The 19,839-nt window shown below is 49.4% G+C and overlaps 1 protein-coding gene across 6 annotated transcripts in view; it reads left to right on the plus strand.

Annotated features, from left to right (window-relative positions):
• The window catches only part of DIAPH2 (diaphanous related formin 2), a 1,791,241-nt gene that overhangs the window by 939,539 nt on the left and 831,863 nt on the right, over positions 1 to 19,839 (plus strand). For all 6 annotated transcript variants that reach the window (XR_012725273.1, XR_012725274.1, XM_075323052.1 and 3 more), the window contains one exon: positions 9,615 to 9,744. Coding sequence is in view for 4 of the 6 variants with exons in the window: in XM_075323052.1 (XP_075179167.1) it covers positions 9,615 to 9,744 (130 nt within the window). In the remaining 2 variants the exon portion in view is untranslated. The remainder of the gene's footprint in view (positions 1 to 9,614; positions 9,745 to 19,839) is intronic.

Here is a 19,839-nt window from a genome sequence, read left to right on the forward strand (position 1 = left end):
TCATTAAGGCCACGGCAGACCCTTCACCGTAAGGCCGGGATATGTTTCATGGCCGTGCTACCTCTTCCTCTAGGTCATCTTAGCCACTGTAACTAAAGGGTTAAAATGTCATTTTATTACAGCTCATCCCAGATCCAGGGGAAGATGAAGGAGTGAAGGAAGCCTTCTGCCGCGTGGTCAGTGTTTTTGCCTGTAATTTGCGGCAGAAGGTTGTGCAGATTTCGGCACTCCCCCGGTGGCTCCCGGCGCTCCCGTCACCTGCAGGACTTTGCGGATGAAGTTCATCCATTCATTTCGGAGCCGTTATCCTGCGGCTGGTTAAGTCCCTTCTAAGCTCCCAAATTGCAGATATTAAATCCCTGCGCTCAGTGTATCAGCATGTGAAGTATGGCGGAACACTAATTCAGCATTTTAATTCTGCAGGTCCACTCTCCAAATCCCATCCTACGGATATTTATAAAAATATACATCACAGAACGCAGAGAACGGGCGAGGGGGATCGGAGCGGCGGTCTCCGCAGCAGGGAAGGCTGATAAAGCGGCTTTATGTGGCCATTACAATAATAGGCCCCTTTGAAGTGAAAGCTATATGGGAAACAGGCGGTTTAACAAGTCCCAGTGTTTGATGGAAGCGGCCGGAGACGAGCGCTTATTCCTGGGAGAAATCCCTCTCGGCTTAAACCAACTGCAAAGGCAGAAAAAGGTTATAAATGGCCTCAAAGATTAACGACGACCAACTCGTAACATCATCACCCCAAATTCCTGCAGCAATTAGGGTCCGGCAGGAGGATACGTAACTCATGTTTAGGGTCCGGCAGGAGGACGTGTAACTCAGGTTTAGGGCCCGGCAGGAGGATACGTAACTCAGGTTTAGGGTCCAGCAGGAGGATACGTAACTGCTGTTTAGGGTCCGGCAGGAGGACGTGTAACTCATGTTTAGGGTCCGGCAGGAGGACGTGTAACTCAGGTTTAGGGCCCGGCAGGAGGATACGTAACTCAGGTTTAGGGTCCGGCAGGAGGATACGTAACTCCTGTTTAGGGTCCGGCAGGAGGACGCGTAACTCAGGTTTAGGGTCCGGCAGGAGGAAGCGTAACTCATGTTTAGGGTCCGGCAGGAGGATGCGTAACTCATGTTTAGGGTCCGGCAGGAGGATACGTAACTCATGTTTAGGGTCTGGCAGGAGGACGCGTAACTCATGTTTAGGGTCCGGCAGGAGGATACGTAACTCATGTTTAGGGTCCGGCAGGAGGACGCGTAACTCATGTTTAGGGTCCGGCAGGAGGATACGTAACTCAGGTTTAGGGTCCGGCAGGAGGATACGTAACTCATGTTTAGGGTCCGGCAGGAGGACGCGTAACTCATGTTTAGGCTCCGGCAGGAGGATACGTAACTCATGTTTAGGGTCCGGCAGGAGGACGCGTAACTCATGTTTAGGGTCCGGCAGGAGGACGTGTAACTCATGTTCAGGGTCCGGCAGGAGGATGCGTAACTCATGTTTAGGGTCTGGCAGGAGGACACGTAACTCATGTTCAGGGTCCGGCAGGAGGACACTTAACTCATGTTTAGGGTCCGGCAGGAGGACGTGAGTCCTGCTTCCCCCCACTCATAGAGAAAGCTTGTGAATCCTGCTTCTCCCCCCACTCATAGAGAAAGCCTGTGAGTCCTGCTTCTCCCCCCACTCAGAGAAAGCCTGTGAGTCCTGCTTGTCCCCCCACTCATAGAGAAAGCCTGTGAGTCCTGCTTGTCCCCCCACTCATAGAGAAAGCCTGTGAGTCCTGCTTCTCCCCCCACTCATAGAGAAAGCCTGTGAGTCCTGCTTCTCCTCCCACTCATAGAGAAAGCCTGTGAGTCCTGCTTCTCCTCCCACTCATAGAGAAAGCCTGTGAGTCCTGCTTCTCCCCCCACTCATAGAGAAAGCCTGTGAGTCCTGCTTCTCCCTCCCACTCATAGAGAAAGCCTGTGAGTCCTGCTTCTCCCCCCACTCATAGAGAAAGCCTGTGAGTCCTGCTTCTCCCCCCACTCATAGAGAAAGCCTGTGAGTCCTGCTTCTCCTCCCACTCATAAAGAAAGCTTGGGAGTCCTGCTTCTCCCCCCACTCATAGAGAAAGCCTGTGAGTCCTGCTTCTCCCCCCACTCATAGAGAAAGCCTGTGAGTCCTGCTTCCCCCCCCCCACTCATAGAGAAAGCCTGTGAGTCCTGCTTCTCCCTCCCACTCATAGAGAAAGCCTGTGAGTCCTGCTTCTCCCTCCACTCAGAGAAAGCCTGTGAGTCCTGCTTCTCCCCCCACTCATAGAGAAAGCCTGTAAGTCCTGCTTCTCCCTCCCACTCAGAGAAAGCCTGTGAGTCCTGCTTCTCCCCCCACTCAGAGAAAGCCTGTGAGTCCTGCTTCTCCCCCCACTCATAGAGAAAGCCTGTGAGTCCTGCTTCTCCTCCCACTCATAAAGAAAGCTTGGGAGTCCTGCTTCTCCCCCCACTCATAGAGAAAGCCTGTGAGTCCTGCTTCTCCCCCCACTCATAGAGAAAGCCTGTGAGTCCTGCTCCCCCCCCCACTCATAGAGAAAGCCTGTGAGTCCTGCTTCTCCCTCCCACTCATAGAGAAAGCCTGTGAGTCCTGCTTCTCCCTCCACTCAGAGAAAGCCTGTGAGTCCTGCTTCTCCCCCCACTCATAGAGAAAGCCTGTAAGTCCTGCTTCTCCCTCCCACTCAGAGAAAGCCTGTGAGTCCTGCTTCTCCCCCCACTCAGAGAAAGCCTGTGAGTCCTGCTTCTCCCTCCCACTCAGAGAAAGCCTGTAAGTCCTGCTTCTCCCTCCACTCAGAGAAAGCCTGTGAGTCCTGCTTCTCCCCCCACTCATAGAGAAAGCCTGTGAGTCCTGCTTCTCCCCCCACTCATAGAGAAAGCCTGTGAGTCCTGCTTCTCCTCCCACTCATAGAGAAAGCCTGTGAGTCCTGCTTCTCCTCCCACTCATAGAGAAAGCTTGTGAGTCCCGCTTTTCCCCCCCACTCATAGAGAAAGCCTGTGAGTCCCGCTTCTCCCCCCACTCGTAGAGAAAGCCTGTGAGTCCTGCTTGTCCCCCCCACTCATAGAGAAAGCCTGTGAGTCCCACTTCTCCTCCCACTCATAGAGAAAGCCTGTGAGTCCCGCTTCTCCTCCCACTCATAGAGAAAGCCTGTGAGTCCTGCTTCTCCCCCCCACTCATAGAGAAAGCCTGTGAGTCCTGCTTCTCCTCCCACTCATAGAGAAAGCCTGTGAGTCCCGCTTCTCCCCCCACTCATAGAGAAAGCTTGTGAGTCCTGCTTCTCCTCCCACTCATAGAGAAAGCCTGTGAGTCCTGCTTCCCCCCCACTCATAGAGAAAGCCTGTGAGTCCCGCTTCTCCCCCCACTCATAGAGAAAGCTTGTGAGTCCTGCTTCTCCTCCCACTCATAGAGAAAGCCTGTGAGTCCTGCTTGTCCCCCCACTCATAGAGAAAGCCTGTGAGTCCCGCTTCTCTTGCGCAGTCAATACTGATCCCTAAAATTTTCTTCTGGCAGAAAATCCCCATTTCACTGGTTTGCAGAAATCTTCTCTGTTAGAAGTGTGCGGGTGTTCTCCTTTGGGTGGACCTGTGGGGGTGCAGCCCGGTAGAGGGGATGTTCCCCCATTGCTCCTGTATGGCAGTGTTATTTGGGTATCACTAGTGTAATCGCACTCATGTAAGGAGCTATGAGGCCTTTTGCTTCTGCCATTGTTGGAGCACTGTATGGCGGTATTTTCTTGGATGCTGAACTGTTTAATGGTTGCGGTATATGCAGATGGCAGCACAATTTGCATTGTTGGGATATGGCCAGCAGACGGCTCAGGTATTTGGGCACGGTCATGTATGCGGCTCATTTTGGAATGATATGGGGGCAGCAGAAGATATCTCATATCTACCGTCCAACATAAATCTATTCTGCTGCCCGAACCTCGCAAGGATCCTCTGAAAACTGACAGACCCCACCAGACAAATGACAGCGGTCCCTCTAAACTCATGGTCTCCCCCAGACCGACATGACCGGGGTGCGGACACCATATTGCTGTATTCTGGCTCCTGAGCGCCCCTCCCCCGCCTGTTAATAATACAATGTGTGCGCTCCAGTGAAATGGCGTGGCATTGTATAATGGGGATGTAGAGTCGAGGCCGTGCTCCAGCATTGTCCCTTTAAGTCTTTCTAATATGCCATAAAGGCTACTAATAGGCCACCGTCCGCGCTAAGCATTCAATGAAATAAACTCATTAACCCGCGAGGCTCGTAATCCGGGAGCATTAGACGCTGTCAATAACGCCACGTTTCCTGTCATGTTTCTGGACAGATTCTAGGTATTGTCTCTGCGGATGGCTCCGCTCCAAACACGCGGAATCCATTGTGCAGCCGCGGACGCTTATAATAATGATGTTTGTGCACGTTGTAGACATCGCCGTTACACCGACTATCTAACAAGAAACAGACGGTCCAGCCACGGTCTGCGCAGAACGCTGCGCCGCGTCCTCGCACCCAAAATCTGCAGAGGAAACAAAAAAGTATTTACCAAGTTTCAGAAGCCACTTCGCAAGTTTCCTGTCCTCGCTGTCTAATTGAGTATTGATTCTGGGAAAACGCTGCCACGCTTTGTTTTCCCCCTCATCATTATATTTTACATTAAAAGGAGATTATATAACCGCGCTCATTAAGACTAATTAACGTTAAACAATGGCTCCGCATTTCACGCTTTCAATGCAGGGTCCTGGAAATTCTATTTGTTCTTGGGGAGAATTTAACCAAATGATTGGTTATTGGAGGTCACCTGAGCCCTGATATTTCATAAAAAATCTGAAAAAACATCAGACATGAAAAAAATAAGTCCTAAAGCCTGGGGTGGATGGTCATGTTCTGTAATGTGCGCCTGCGCCTGCAGTATGTAGCAGAGCCGGGGTCGTCATCGGACGTCCTGCTGTGGATTACTTCAGACTTAGATGTTTAAAGCCTGCTTTACACCTTACGATCCAGTATACGATATCGTATGCGATCGTAACCGCCCCCATCGTATGTGTGGCACGGTCAATTTGTTGAACGTGTCGCACATACGATTAACCCCCGTCACATGTACTTACCTTCCATACGACCTCGATGTGGACGGCGAACCTCCACATCCTGGAGTGGGAGGGACGTTCGGCGTCACATCGACGTCATGCGGCAGCCGGCCAATAGAAGCGCAGGGGCGGAGATGAGCGGGACGTAAACATCCTGCCCACCTCCTTCCTTCCGCATTGCCAGTGGGAGCCGCAGGACGCTGGTAAGATCTGTTCATCGTTCCCGGGGTGTCACACACTGCGATGTGCGCTACCCCGGGTACGATGGACAACCTGACGTTCAATTCATGAGAAATGAACGCCGTGCGTGCGATCAATGTTTTACCGTTCAATCGCAATCGCACGTACCTGTCACACACTGCAATGTACCTTACAATGCCGGATGTGCGTCACTTACGACGTGACCCCGCCGACACATCGTAAGATACATTGCAGCGTGTAAAGCGGGCTTTAGAGATTATAAATTGGAGAAAGAGGGGGGTGTTTTGAGTTTATTTGTTATCGACTTACAGGATTAGTAATGGGGGGTGTCAGAGACCCCCTACCCATATACATTACTAACCTCAGGTTTGATGATAGCTGTAATTTTTTGACAAATCGCAGCTGTCAATAACCCCCTATATTACCTCGATTGCCAACACACCAGGGCAATCGGGATGAGTCGGGTAAAGCGCCAGAATTGTGGCATCTAATGGATGTTACAATTCCAGGGTGGCTGCGGGCTGCTATTTTTAGGCTGGGGGACCTAGGAAAGGGTGAGAATACCAGCCATGGGCCTCCACAGGCTGAGGATACCAGCTCCCAGCTGTCGGCTTTATCTTGGCTTAATGTCAAAACCGAGGGTCATTGCAAGTCATTTTTTTAATTATTTATTTAAATAATTATAAAAACCCCAAGGGTCCCTCGTACTTTGATACACAGCCAAAGATGACCGCACGGCTGGGGGCTGCAGCCTGTAGCCATCTGCTTTATCTGCACTGGGTATTAATATACGGGGGGCTGCTGATAAGTCTTTGGCTTTGTGATCTTTTTTTTGTTTCTATGGTAACAAATGTTACAGCACATGAAAGCCTTATGTGTCTAATATATGTTTTGAAAATCTTGTGTTTGTTGCTTATGGCAACAGTGTTCTATGCATGCGGGAAAACAAAATGGCGGAGTCTTTGCAAGGAAAGTCTGTGGCGGATATTCATGGTGATATGTCGCAGACATTGGGGGATCAATGCTCTTCATATTCCACAGGTAAGAACTGGGTTGCCAAATGTAAAACAGGCCACTTCAGCCCCAATGATGAGGAACATCCTGGACGCCCGAGAGTGGTTGTTGTTCCGGAGATCGTCGATGCTGTGCACAACCTCATACTGGAGAATCCACCAATTTCAGCTAAAGCAATAGCAGACATCATGGGGAATTCCCGTGAATGTGATCGTGTCATTATCCATGAAGATTTGGACATGAGGAAGTGATCTGCAAAGTGGGTCCCCAAATATCTGACCACAGATCAGAGAAGCAGCGAGTGACAACTTCCAGCTCCATTTGTCAGCGTTTCCAGACTGATAAGAACTTCCTGGAGTGATTGGTCACTATGGAGAACACCTGGATTTATTTGTATGACCCTGAAAACAAGGAGCAGTCAAGAGCGGAGGCACAGTGGTTCTCCTCTTCCACAGAAGTTCAGGGTGCAAAAATCAGCCACTAAGGTGATGATGTCTGTGTTCTGGGATAAGGAGGGCGTGCTGCTAGTGGACTACCTTCAAAAGGGTTCCACCATCAATGCAAGGAATTACATTGAACTTTTGGACCAATTGAAGGCCGCTCTGAAGGCCAAAAGGTGCGGCAAGCTGTCCAAAGGAATCTTGTTCCTGCAAGATAACGCCTCTGCTCTCACTGCACAAGCGACCACGGCAAAACTGGCAGAGCTGGGCTTCCAGCTGGTGACCACCCACCTTATTCACCAGATCTAGCTCTCTCCACCTATCATCTATTTCCAAACCTGAAGAAACGCCTCAAGGTACCAAATTTCATACCATATCTGATGCCATAGCTGCTGCGGAGGCCAGGTGTGAGGCACAACCGAAATCCTACTTTTTGCTAGGCTTCCAGAACTTGGAATACCGATGTAAGAAATGTGATGTCATCAGTTGAGAGTATGTGGAAGAAATGGAAAGCTTCATCATCCTATCTCATTTTTTTCTGGGTAAAGCCAAAGACTTATCAGCAGCCTCTCGTATGAGGGACTGTCATTTTTTTATTCATTTATTTTTATACCGCTATAGAGAGGCAGACAGCGTGTGTGATTCCAACCAATCACAGACGCTGTCATAGACACTGGGGTGTGGTCTGATTGCAACAAATCACAGAAATCGGGACTGCCGGTGGGCGGGGGAAGCAGTGAATATGCATAAGAGATAATGAGGGAACCCGGAAGGAGTTACAGCCGCAGGGAAGGTCGGTAAGTATAACTGTCATGCTTTCTTCCTTATTTTCTTTCTTTTCCAGCCCCCCTAGCCCTCACTAACACCATTTAATAATGCATAAGTTCAGGTCCCTTAGACTTATATAGGGTTCAGTGTCCAGGGTCAAGTTTTGGATTTAAGTTCAGCTGCCAAAACGAATTTTATTTTTACTGTTCATGTTGGTTTGGCGAAACTGAATATCCATAGGTTAATTCATCAATACAAACAAGCAGTATAATAGTTATATTCTTGTATATAAGGGCAGTATTATAGTAGTTATATTCTTGTCCATAGGGGCAGTATTATAGTAGTTATATTCTTGTACATAGTGGCAGTATTATAGTAGTTATATTCTTGTACATAGGGGCAGTATTATAGTAGTTATATTCTTGTACATAGGGGCAGTATTATAGTAGTTATATTCCTGTACATAGGGACAGTATTATAGTAGTTATATTCTTGTACATAGGGGGTAGTATTATAGTAGTTATATTCTTGTATATAGGGGGCAGTATTATAGTAGTTATATTCTTGTACATAGGGGTAGTATTATAGTAGTTATATTCTTGTACATAGGGGCAGTATTATAGTAGTTATATTCTTGTACATAGGGGCAGTATTATAGTAGTTATATTCTTGTACATAGGGGCAGTATTATAGTAGTTATATTCTTGTACATAGGGGTAGTATTATAGTAGTTATATTCTTGTACATAGGGGCAGTATTATAGTAGTTATATTCTTGTACATAGGGGGCAGTATTATAGTAGTTATATTCTTGTACATAGGGGGTAGTATTATAGTAGTTATATTCTTGTATATAGGGGGCAGTATTATAGTAGTTACATTCTTGTACATAGGGGCAGTATTATAGTAGTTATATTCTTGTACATAGGGGCAGTATTATAGTAATTATATTCTTGTCCATAATTTTTTTCTGGGTAAAGCCAAAGACTTATCAGCAGCCTCTCGTATGAGGGACTGTCATTTTTTTATTCATTTATTTTTATACCGCTATAGAGAGGCAGACAGCGTGTGTGATTCCAACCAATCACAGACGCTGTCATAGACACTGGGGTGTGGTCTGATTGCAACAAATCACAGAAATCGGGACTGCCAGTGGGCGGGGGAAGCAGTGAATATGCATAAGAGATAATGAGGGAACCCGGAAGGAGTTACAGCCGCAGGGAAGGTCGGTAAGTATAACTGTCATGCTTTCTTCCTTATTTTCTTTCTTTTCCAGCCCCCCTGGCCCTCACTAACATTAGTTAAATAGTAGTTATATTCTTGTACATAGGGGGGCAGTATTATAGTAGTTATATTCTTGTACATAGGGGCCAGTATTATAGTAGTTATATTCTTGTACATAGGGGGCACTATTTTAGTAGTTATATTCTTGTACATAGGAGGCAGTATTATAGTAGTAATATTCTTGTACAGAGGGGGCGGTATTATAGTAGTTATATTCTTGTACATAGGGGGCGGTATTATAGTAATTATATTCTTGTACATAGGGGGCAGTATTATAGTAGTTATATTCTTGTACATAGGGGCCAGTATTATAGTAGTTATATTCTTGTACATAGGGGGCACTATTTTAGTAGCTATATTCTTGTACATAGGGGGCAGTATTATAGTAATTATATTTTTGTACAGAGGGGGCGGTATTATAGTAGTTATATTCTTGTACATAGGGGGCGGTATTATAGTAGTTATATTCTTGTACATAGGGGGCGGTATTATAATATATTCCTGTACACAGCGATAGTAGTACTATATAAATTATATTCTCGATCTACAGTCTAGACCTGACGATAGAAGACACGGTAATAAACAATGTAATTTTCATAATGCCTATACCGCAGTGAATCTTTATTATATCACTTTGTGTTAGACGTTGTTCCTGCCGTTCTTTGTGCTGTATTCTATGGATAACACAATGTTGATGATTTCCACCTGACGGTGTCTATAGTTCTTTTCTGCTTCAGTGCCCTTCTCCCTTGTCAATAAATCCTTGCACACTGATGGGCGTTTTTACTTTGATAACAGTCATTTTCTAATTTTCTAACAGATTCGAGACACAAAGTCTTCGGACCAGAAATCCACCTTGTTACACTTTCTTGCTGAAGTCTGTGAAGAAAAGTTTCCGGAACTCCTGAAGTTCCCGGAGGAGCTTGAACACGTGGAGAGCGCCAGCAAAGGTCGGGCTTCACTTTCATACATTACTTTTTCACTCCGCATAGGTCTGACGTGTGTTACTCTGACTGCGATTGTCTCCATCTATTTTTCCATGGTTGTCCTCTCTAACAAGAGGAGAAACTGAGGCATAAAACAAGCACAGTATGGACTGGTTACAACAGGGGTGGTGATGAGATGGTCTCCTCACCTGGGTCAGTTGTGTGACAGGCTGCGGCAGATCCGCGGGTGATAGGAGATGATAAGGATAAAGTATGGGTCATCATCGCACTCTCAATAGACAAGAAGGACTCCAAATACATGAAGTAAAAAATGGCTTATTATTCTATGCATTAGAAGGCAATCTAGCCCCTTGCGGAAGACAAAACCATAGTATCATAACTGTCACAGGGTTTGAAATGACAGAACAGGGGCCCCTAGGCTGGCCCTCAGACTTAAGATCCTGCGCTGTCCCTTATCTCAGAGGTAGGCTTGATGGTAGCCAGGTCGGAGCCTCCAGCATGACCCTGACACCTGATCTTACTCCCCGACCCTTGGGCTGGGCCGGAAACACAGTAACAAAGCCCACAGAAACGACATGGACAAGGGAGAACGAAAACTCATACACACTGCACTAAAATACAAAGGAGAGACAATATAGAAAATATGTATACAGGGGAATAAAGAGAAGGGAAGGAGGTAAACACACAACAGGGAAACTTCCACTCCACTAGAAATCACAATCAGATCACCACAAACTGGATAGACCGCAAAGACCGGAAGCGCTGGAGCTATGATCGGCTCAGACACACAGGCTCTCTTACCTTAACTAGGAAAGAGACAGCTGTGGTGGTAATTAGCAACCAGCTCCTATGAGCTGCACACAAGAATTAACTCCTGCAGGGCTGGGGGGCAATGGAAATGAATCAGCCGACACCCGGCTCAGGCTGAGCAACTAGGAGACCTCCGGTTGCCTGTCAGACTCTATAATGTGAACAGAGACCAACACAGTAGCAGCACCCGCAAGTATGGAACCAAACACCGCATGACAGTAATATAGATACTATGATTTTGTCCTGAGGAAGGGGCGAGATTGCCCTGAAACGCGTCAAATAAACCATTTTCAACTTAAATCCATTTGGAGTCCTTCTCGTCCATTGAGGCAGCGCAGAAAAGCCACATTTTATCCTGATCGTCTCCTTTCCAACATGATGAATCTTCTGGTAATGTCTGCCCGAGATGATTGAAGGGGTTGTCCGGTCTTATGCTATTGATGCCCTATCTTGACCCGGCACCCTCACAATGTGCTGATGGATGATGTACATAGTGAATGGAGTCACACCGCTCCTCAAAATGTGGCCACCACTGTCGCTGGATTCTGAGGTTCTGGGTGTCAGATCACCATACCTGAAGAATAGGTCATCAATGGCCCAAACATGGACAACCCCCTTAAGCTTCCATCTCATTTCTTTAATTCATTGAATTGATCTCGTGAGGATTCATTTGTTACTTTTTCTTGTGATCCATGAGATTCTTGAATCTTCACCAACATTAGATTGGAAGTTGTTTATTCTCATGTCCTGATTTCTTTGAACCTAAAGTATCTCTGGTCCTTACTAATTTATGGTGAAGGAGGGGAGTATAATCCCCGGAGACACCTACTGGAAGCAGCAATTCTAAAAGGCAATATCAACCCTTTAATATGCCTGGTCACATGACTTAGTATAAAAAGCCAAACCAGAATCCCAATATGCAGACACGTGTTTCTGGGTTTTTGTCTCTCATCAGCACAAAACTGTCACGCTGGGACGAGAAAACACTCGGCATGCGTCAGAACACAGAGGGAAAACCAGGGAAAATGTAAAGGAAGGCGTTGACGATAGGGAGAGAGGAGAGGGGTCACTACCTCACACTCACGTGTGGCTGATCCTTGAGCTCCCTAATGTCTCTAGACAGGTCTTTCCCTGTGTGCGCCGGTACATGCCTAGGCCCTCTCTGACCCTGAACCTACTCTGACTAGTGAGTAGGGCAGCGAGACAGCAGTCCCACCACTACAATAAGACAACACAAGGAAGGTAAGACAAATGGGTGGGGAAAGAGCCAACAAATATCAATCCACGGTTTCTCCAGCAAGAAATTTCTCGGCTGCAACTAAAACGACACCTCAGTTTCTCCAGAGTCTGGCTCTTTCAAAGTGGTCAGTATAGACATTCTATCACTGGCATGGAGTAAAGCCAGGACTGGGTAAATATACTGGAAGGCCATGATGACAAGACGCAGCAGCTGTGATTAAGACTATGATTAGTCTCAGCCAGCAGGGAAAAAGTCCTTAACCCTTTCAGCATCAACTGAAAGTAGATCCACTCCATTACAAGATGTAACCTGCAAACGTGAAACACTTGTGAAAAAAGCAGAAGGGATTGGCTTGGTGAGAATTCTTTACAATGTAACTGATAAGGGGCAAGAGCCCAAAACATGACAGCGCTCATTAAAGAGTCCACAATGACTTGTAGGATTGCTTCTTAAAATAACCTTATAGTTATTGGGCCTGTAAAGATGCAACGCAGCACAAACAGAGTAAGGGGAGCGGGGAGCTGTTACGGTTCTGCCCTGGGGTGAACACACTGATTTAAGAAGGGGTCCTCTCTTGATTTTTGTTATGGGGGGCCCTTCCTCACATTCCCCTCTCCATCCTGGTGCCATTACCGCTGAGGTTGGCCCTGTATGGACCCTCGGCTTTGAGCGCTGCGGCCTCCTCCCTCCCTCAGTCGACCACTTCTAGCCTCGTTCTTTCCGCCGCTCCATGGTCTCCACGTGTCCTTTCAGGTGGTCGCGTGGTTATAGGATATAAAGGATTCAGAAGTAGTAAAGTTTGGGTGCAGCGAGTGCGGGAGATGCAGAGACCTCGCAGTTTGCAGCGTCTTAGTGCTTTGTGCTGGGAAGGTGTTTGCTGTGAGAACTGCTGATTATGGAGCACAATGCGGAGAAAACACCTCGCCAGCACTTTGCTCACAACGTCTCCTCTGCCTTTGCTGATACCGAGGTGTCGGAGTGATATTGTAGCAGCTGTTAGTAACACAGCCTGGCAGGCAGCGGAGCAGCATTGTGTATGTGGGGTGATACTAACATTAGCCGTGTCACCGCGCTGGAAAGGACACTGACACCGTCTGCAGAAAGCTCTGCTCCGGGGACCACCGAGCCACCATCGAGGGACAATCGGGAAGTGAGGGGTTAATGGGAGGCTGAAATAATAACCTCTGCACGCAGGCCGATTTCACCGAAACCATTGTGTCAGGTGGGGGGAGACCTTCCATCACCGGAAACTGAATATTGCAGAAGGAGGGTCCTTCTTATATGTCCGTCTATAGGGATCGATGATCTGCAGAATAAGCATGGATCACACTCTGACATTCCAGGGAACATGTCCATGAGCGGAACGCCGGGCAGCCTGTAAGATGGCATCCGATTGTCGTCCAAGTGAAAAAACGGCGAAAGATGTCAGCTCTAGCCCAGCTCTACACGTTCTGCGTTTATAGTCCGGACCTTGTTGTCTGGATCAGATGCGCGTCTCCTGGCCCGAAATCTGCAGCCTCGTGTAAAGCTGAGACTGGAGACCTGACCCCCAGAGACGCACGCGCCCGCCACAGGCATGGGAACCCGTCCTCTGAGCGTGAAGCTGGACGCTGGCGGAGAGGGATAAAAGGATAGCGGCGCTCTCACTGGGTAACAGGGGACCTTAGACCTGATGATGGTGGAGAGGGATAGCGGCGCTCTCGCTGGGTAACAGGAGACCTTAGACCTGATGATGGTGGAGGGGGATAGCGGTGCTCTCACTGGGTAACAGGAGACCTTAGACCTGATGATGGTGGAGAGGGATAGCGGCGCTCTCGCTGCGTAACAGGAGACCTTAGACCTGATGATGGTGGAGAGGGATAGCGGCGCTCTCACTGGGTAACAGGAGACCTTAGACCTGATGATGGTGGAGAGGGATAGCGGCGCTCTCACTGGGTAACAGGAGACCTTAGACCTGATGATGGTGGAGAGGGATAGCGGCGCTCTCACTGGGTAACAGGAGACCTTAGACCTGATGATGGTGGAGAGGGATAGCGGCGCTCTCACTGGGTAACAGGAGACCTTAGACCTGATGATGGTGGAGAGGGATAGCGGCGCTCTCACTGGGTAACAGGAGACCTTAGACCTGATGATGGTGGAGAGGGATAGCGATGCTCTCACTGGGTAACAGGAGACCTTAGACCTGATGATGGTGGAGAGGGATAGCGGCGCTCTCACTGGGTAACAGGAGACCTTAGACCTGATGATGGTGGAGAGGGATAGCGGCGCTCTCACTGGGTAACAGGAGACCTTAGACCTGATGATGGTGGAGAGGGATAGCGGCGCTCTCACTGGGTAACAGGAGACCTTAGACCTGATGATGGTGGAGAGGGATAGCGGCGCTCTCACTGGGTAACAGGAGACCTTAGACCTGATGATGGTGGAGAGGGATAGCGATGCTCTCACTGGGTAACAGGAGACCTTAGACCTGATGATGGTGGAGAGGGATAGCGGCGCTCTCACTGGGTAACAGGAGACCTTAGACCTGATGATGGTGGAGAGGGATAGCGGTGCTCTCACTGGGTAACAGGAGACCTTAGACCTGATGATGGTGGAGGGGGATAGCGGCGCTCTCGCTGGGTAACAGGAGACCTTAGACCTGATGATGGTGGAGGGGGATAGCGGCGCTCTCACTGGGTAACAGGAGACCTTAGACCTGATGATGGTGGAGAGGGATAGCGGTGCTCTCACTGGGTAACAGGAGACCTTAGACCTGATGATGGTGGAGAGGGATAGCGGCGCTCTCACTGGGTAACAGGAGACCTTAGACCTGATGATGGTGGAGGGGGATAGCGGCGCTCTCACTGGGTAACAGGAGACCTTAGACCTGATGATGGTGGAGAGGGATAGCGGCGCTCTCGCTGGGTAACAGGGGACCTTAGACCTGATGATGGTGGAGGGGGATAGCGGTGCTCTCACTGGGTAACAGAAGACCTTAGACCTGATGATGGTGGAGAGGGATAAAAGGATAGCGGCGCTCTCACTGGGTAACAGGAGACCTTAGACCTGATGATGGTGGAGGGGGATAGCGGCGCTCTCGCTGGGTAACAGGAGACCTTAGAACTGATGATGGCGGAGAGGGATAAAAGGATAGCGGCGCTCTCGCTGGGTAACAGGAGACCTTAGACCTGATGATGGTGGAGAGGGATAGCGGCGCTCTCACTGGGTAACAGGAGACCTTAGACCTGATGATGGTGGAGAGGGATAGCGGTGCTCTCGCTAGGTAGCAGGAGACCTTAGACCTGATGATGGTGGAGGGGGATAGCGGCGCTCTCGCTGGGTAACAGGGGACCTTAGACCTGATGATGGTGGAGAGGGATAGCGGCGCTCTCGTTGCGTAACAGGAGACCTTAGACCTGATGATGGTGGAGAGGGATAGCGGCGCTCTCGCTGGGTAACAGGAGACCTTAGACCTGATGATGGTGGAGAGGGATAGCGGTGCTCTCGCTGGGTAACAGGAGACCTTAGACCTGATGATGGTGGAGGGGGATAAAAGGATAGCGGCGCTCTCGCTGGGTAACAGGAGACCTTAGACCTGATGATGGTAGAGAGGGATAGCGGTGCTCTCTCTGGGTAACAGGAGACCTTAGACCTGATGATGGTGGAGAGGGATAGCGATGCTCTCACTGGGTAACAGGAGACCTTAGACCTGATGATGGTGGAGAGGGATAGCGGCGCTCTCACTGGGTAACAGGAGACCTTAGACCTGATGATGGTGGAGAGGGATAGCGGTGCTCTCACTGGGTAACAGGAGACCTTAGACCTGATGATGGTGGAGAGGGATAGCGGCGCTCTCACTGGGTAACAGGAGACCTTAGACCTGATGATGGTGGAGAGGGATAGCGGCGCTCTCACTGGGTAACAGGAGACCTTAGACCTGATGATGGTGGAGAGGGATAGCGGTGCTCTCACTGGGTAACAGGAGACCTTAGACCTGATGATGGTGGAGAGGGATAGCGGTGCTCTCACTGGGTAACAGGAGACCTTAGACCTGATGATGGTGGAGAGGGATAGCGGTGCTCTCACTGGGTAACAGGAGACCTTAGACCTGATGATGGTGGAGGGGATAGCGGAGCTCTCACTGGGTAACAGGAGACCTTAGACCTGATGATGGTGGAGGGGGATAGCGGTGCTCTCGCTGCGTAACAGGAGACCTTAGACCTGATGATGGTGGAGAGGGATAGCGGTGCTCTCACTGGGTAACAGGAGACCTTAGACCTGATGATGGCGGAGAGGGATAGCGGTGCTTTCTCTGGGTAACAGGAGACCTTAGACCTGATGATGGTGGAGAGGGATAGCGGTGCTCTCACTGGGTAACAGGAGACCTTAGACCTGATGATGGTGGAGAGGGATAGCGGTGCTCTCACTGGGTAACAGGAGACCTTAGACCTGATGATGGCGGAGAGGGATAGCGGTGCTCTCACTGGGTAACAGGAGACCTTAGAACTGATGATGGTGGAGGGGGTAGCGGTGCTCTCGCTGCGTAACAGGAGACCTTAGACCTGATGATGGTGGAGGGGGATAGCGGTGCTTTCTCTGGGTAACAGGAGACCTTAGACCTGATGATGGTGGAGGGGGATAGCGGTGCTCTCGCTGCGTAACAGGAGACCTTAGACCTGATGATGGTGGAGAGGGATAGCGGCGCTCTCACTGGGTAACAGGAGACCTTAGAACTGATGATGGTGGAGAGGGATAGCGGTGCTCTCGCTGGGTAACAGGAGACCTTAGAACTGATGATGGTGCAGGGGGATAGCGGTGCTCTCGCTGGGTAACAGGAGACCTTAGACCTGATGATGGTGGAGAGGGATAGCGGTGCTCTCACTGGGTAACAGGAGACCTTAGAACTGATGATGGTGGAGGGGGATAGCGGTGCTCTCGCTGCGTAACAGGAGACCTTAGAACTGATGATGGTGGAGGGGGATAGCGGCGCTCTCGCTGGGTAACAGGAGACCTTAGAACTGATGATGGTGGAGGGGGTAGCGGTGCTCTCACTGGGTAACAGGAGACCTTAGACCTGATGATGGTGGAGGGGGATAGCGGTGCTCTCGCTGCGTAACAGGAGACCTTAGACCTGATGATGGTGGAGAGGGATAGCGGCGCTCTCGCTGGGTAACAGGAGACCTTAGACCTGATGATGGTGGAGAGGGATAGCGGCGCTCTCGCTGGGTAACAGGAGACCTTAGACCTGATGATGGTGGAGAGGGATAGCGGCGCTCTCGCTAGGTAACAGGAGACCTTAGAACTGATGATGGTGGAGGGGGATAGCGGAGCTCTCACTGGGTAACAGGAGACCTTAGACCTGATGATGGTGGAGAGGGATAGCGGCGCTCTCGCTGGGTAACAGGAGACCTTAGACCTGATGATGGTGGAGAGGGATAGCGGCGCTCTCGCTAGGTAACAGGAGACCTTAGAACTGATGATGGTGGAGGGGGATAGCGGAGCTCTCACTGGGTAACAGGAGACCTTAGACCTGATGATGGTGGAGAGGGATAGCGGCGCTCTCGCTAGGTAACAGGAGACCTTAGAACTGATGATGGTGGAGAGGGATAGCGGCGCTCTCGCTAGGTAACAGGAGACCTTAGAACTGATAACTTTATTTCCTTAAGTGATAACAGGAATGTAGTGATCTATGGGGTGGAGATCACAGGATCACCCCTTTCTCACCATAGCTGATGCCCAATGGTCTTCAATGGTCTTCTCTACCTCCTCCATACAGTGATGTAGCAGCTTGTACTGCATTGTTTTTTCTGGAATTCCCCATGCCTTGCCGTTCATCCCGGCCTTTGGTGGGATGAAGGTGGCCGTGGTGCTGGCGGAAACTCATCATCTAATTTGTCCTTAGTCTCGTTCTCCCAACTACAGAAAATAGTGGTCAGCGTTGGCTCCTCAGGGGTCTTACCCACTCCGGCACCGTCACACGCTGTGCTACTGCTTCTGGGGGAGGTGTGCAGATGATCTTCACTTAAAGCATAACCGTCGTTTTCATTTGTTTTCATAAATCAATATTGCACATGAAAATAAAGCGCTGTCTAATAATATTATCAGAGAAATCTACTTCTTTCTCTGCCAAATCGATCAGACATTATCAAAATTCTCAGGTAAAATCTCTACTTATTCAGTGAAGACTTTCCCATTACTGAGATAGGAGATGGCAGCTGGTGCTCATGAGATTCTATGTAAATTGTAGGGGATAGACCTCTGCTTTTAGCTCCTCCTCTGCCTTTAGCTCCTCCCTCAGTCACTAGCTCCTCCATCTGCCTCTAACTCCTCCCACTGTTACTAGCCTCTCTTTTGGCTCTTGCGTCCTCTCTGTCACTAGCGTCCTCTCTGTCACTAGCTCCTCCTCTGTCTCCTTCCTCTGTAACTAGCTCCTCCTCTTCATCTAGCTCCTCCCTCTGCCTCTAGCTCCTCCCTCTGTCACTGGCTCCTCCTCTGCCTCAAGCTCTTCTCTCTGCCTCTAGCTCCTTCCTCTATCACTAGCTCCTCCTCAGTCACCTAGCTCCTCCTCTTCATCTAGCTCCTCCTCTAGTTCCTCCCTCTGTCACTAGCTCCTCCTCAAGCTCTTCTCTCTGCCTCTAGCTCCTTCCTCTATCACTAGCTCCTCCTCTGTCACCTAGCTCCTCCTCTTCATCTAGCTCCTCCTCTAGTTCCTCCCTCTGTCACTAGCTCCTCCTCAAGCTCTTCTCTCTGCCTCTAGCTCCTTTCTCTATCACTAGCTCCTCCTCTGTCACCTAGCTCTCCTTCTAGTTCCTCCCTCTGTCACTAGCTCCTCCTCTGCCTCAAGCTTTTCTCTCTGCTTCTAGCTCCTTCCTCTGTCACTAGCTCCTCCTCTTCATCTAGCTCCTCCCTCTGCCTCTAGCTCCTCCTCTAATTCCTCCCTCTGTCACTGGGTCCTGCTCTGACACAAGCTCTTCTCTCTGCCTCTAGCTCCTTCCTCTGTCACTAGCTCCTCCTCTAGCTCCTCCCTATGCCTCTAGCTCCTCCCTCTTAAGATTTTAGTTCTGAACTGATAATGACGGATCGATTCTGGCAGAGAAAAGCAGATTTCTGTGATAAGATTATTACAAAGTTACTATTGATTCATGATCTACAAATTAAAACGATTGTTACTGTACATTTTCTTTACTTTCTGGGACTGCTCCTGACCCCCCATTATGAATGTTCTTGAGGAGCTTGGAGACGTTCCGCTCTTGTGACCACCACATGCACTGTCTTCATTCCATGGTCTTGTGATGACCATTGAATGTGATCCTGAGCCGGCCCTGACATCTCAGCCCATCCGTCCCATAGCTTGCTGGGTCGGAGCCTCCATTGATGGAGGTCTTCATCGTTGGTGCATCATCCGGGAAGGTGCAGAATGTGACTGACTCTTCTATATGACGTCACATGATCATTTTCAATCGTCTCCCACTTTAATGTTCTACCGGAGACCCCCGAGGGTCTTGTTTGGAGTCTGTGCCTTTCTAATTACATGCACAAGATGGCAATGTCTGTTGCGGCTTCCGTGCGCGGCTCTTGTCTGTGTTGTGGAATAAATCTCTTTTTTCCCCGGACTTCACTCACAAATCAAGCTCCGATCTTCATCCCCGTGACTGTAAGCTGTAGTTATGACCGATCCTCCAGAGTTTGTGTGGACGGTGTTGTCTAAGCTCCGAGGTCAGATATGTCAATATGTCAGAATGTGCTGGTGGCGTTAGCAGCCATCATTGCGGCACGGTGGAGACCATGATTGTAATGTCTGTGATGACATTTGATTAAAGACATCCCCCAAAGCCCGGTGCATCCATCGAGGAGGTAGTCTGCGTGTGCTGTCAAAATAAAGATACACAGCCGGACGGGAGCTCGCTTTCATCTCTCCATCCAGACGCTGCCCACCGGGATCCGTTTTTCACTCAGATGTTTACACCTTGAAGCCGTCTCTTGCCTTCTCTCTTCAACACGTCTCGCAGTCTCGTCTTTACAGCTTCTCCACAAATTCTTGTTTTTACTAAATCATCTCAGGCTTCCGA

Source organism: Anomaloglossus baeobatrachus, chromosome 9 (genome assembly GCF_048569485.1).
Source record: "Anomaloglossus baeobatrachus isolate aAnoBae1 chromosome 9, aAnoBae1.hap1, whole genome shotgun sequence".
NCBI classification, from domain to species: Eukaryota; Metazoa; Chordata; class Amphibia; order Anura; family Aromobatidae; genus Anomaloglossus; species Anomaloglossus baeobatrachus.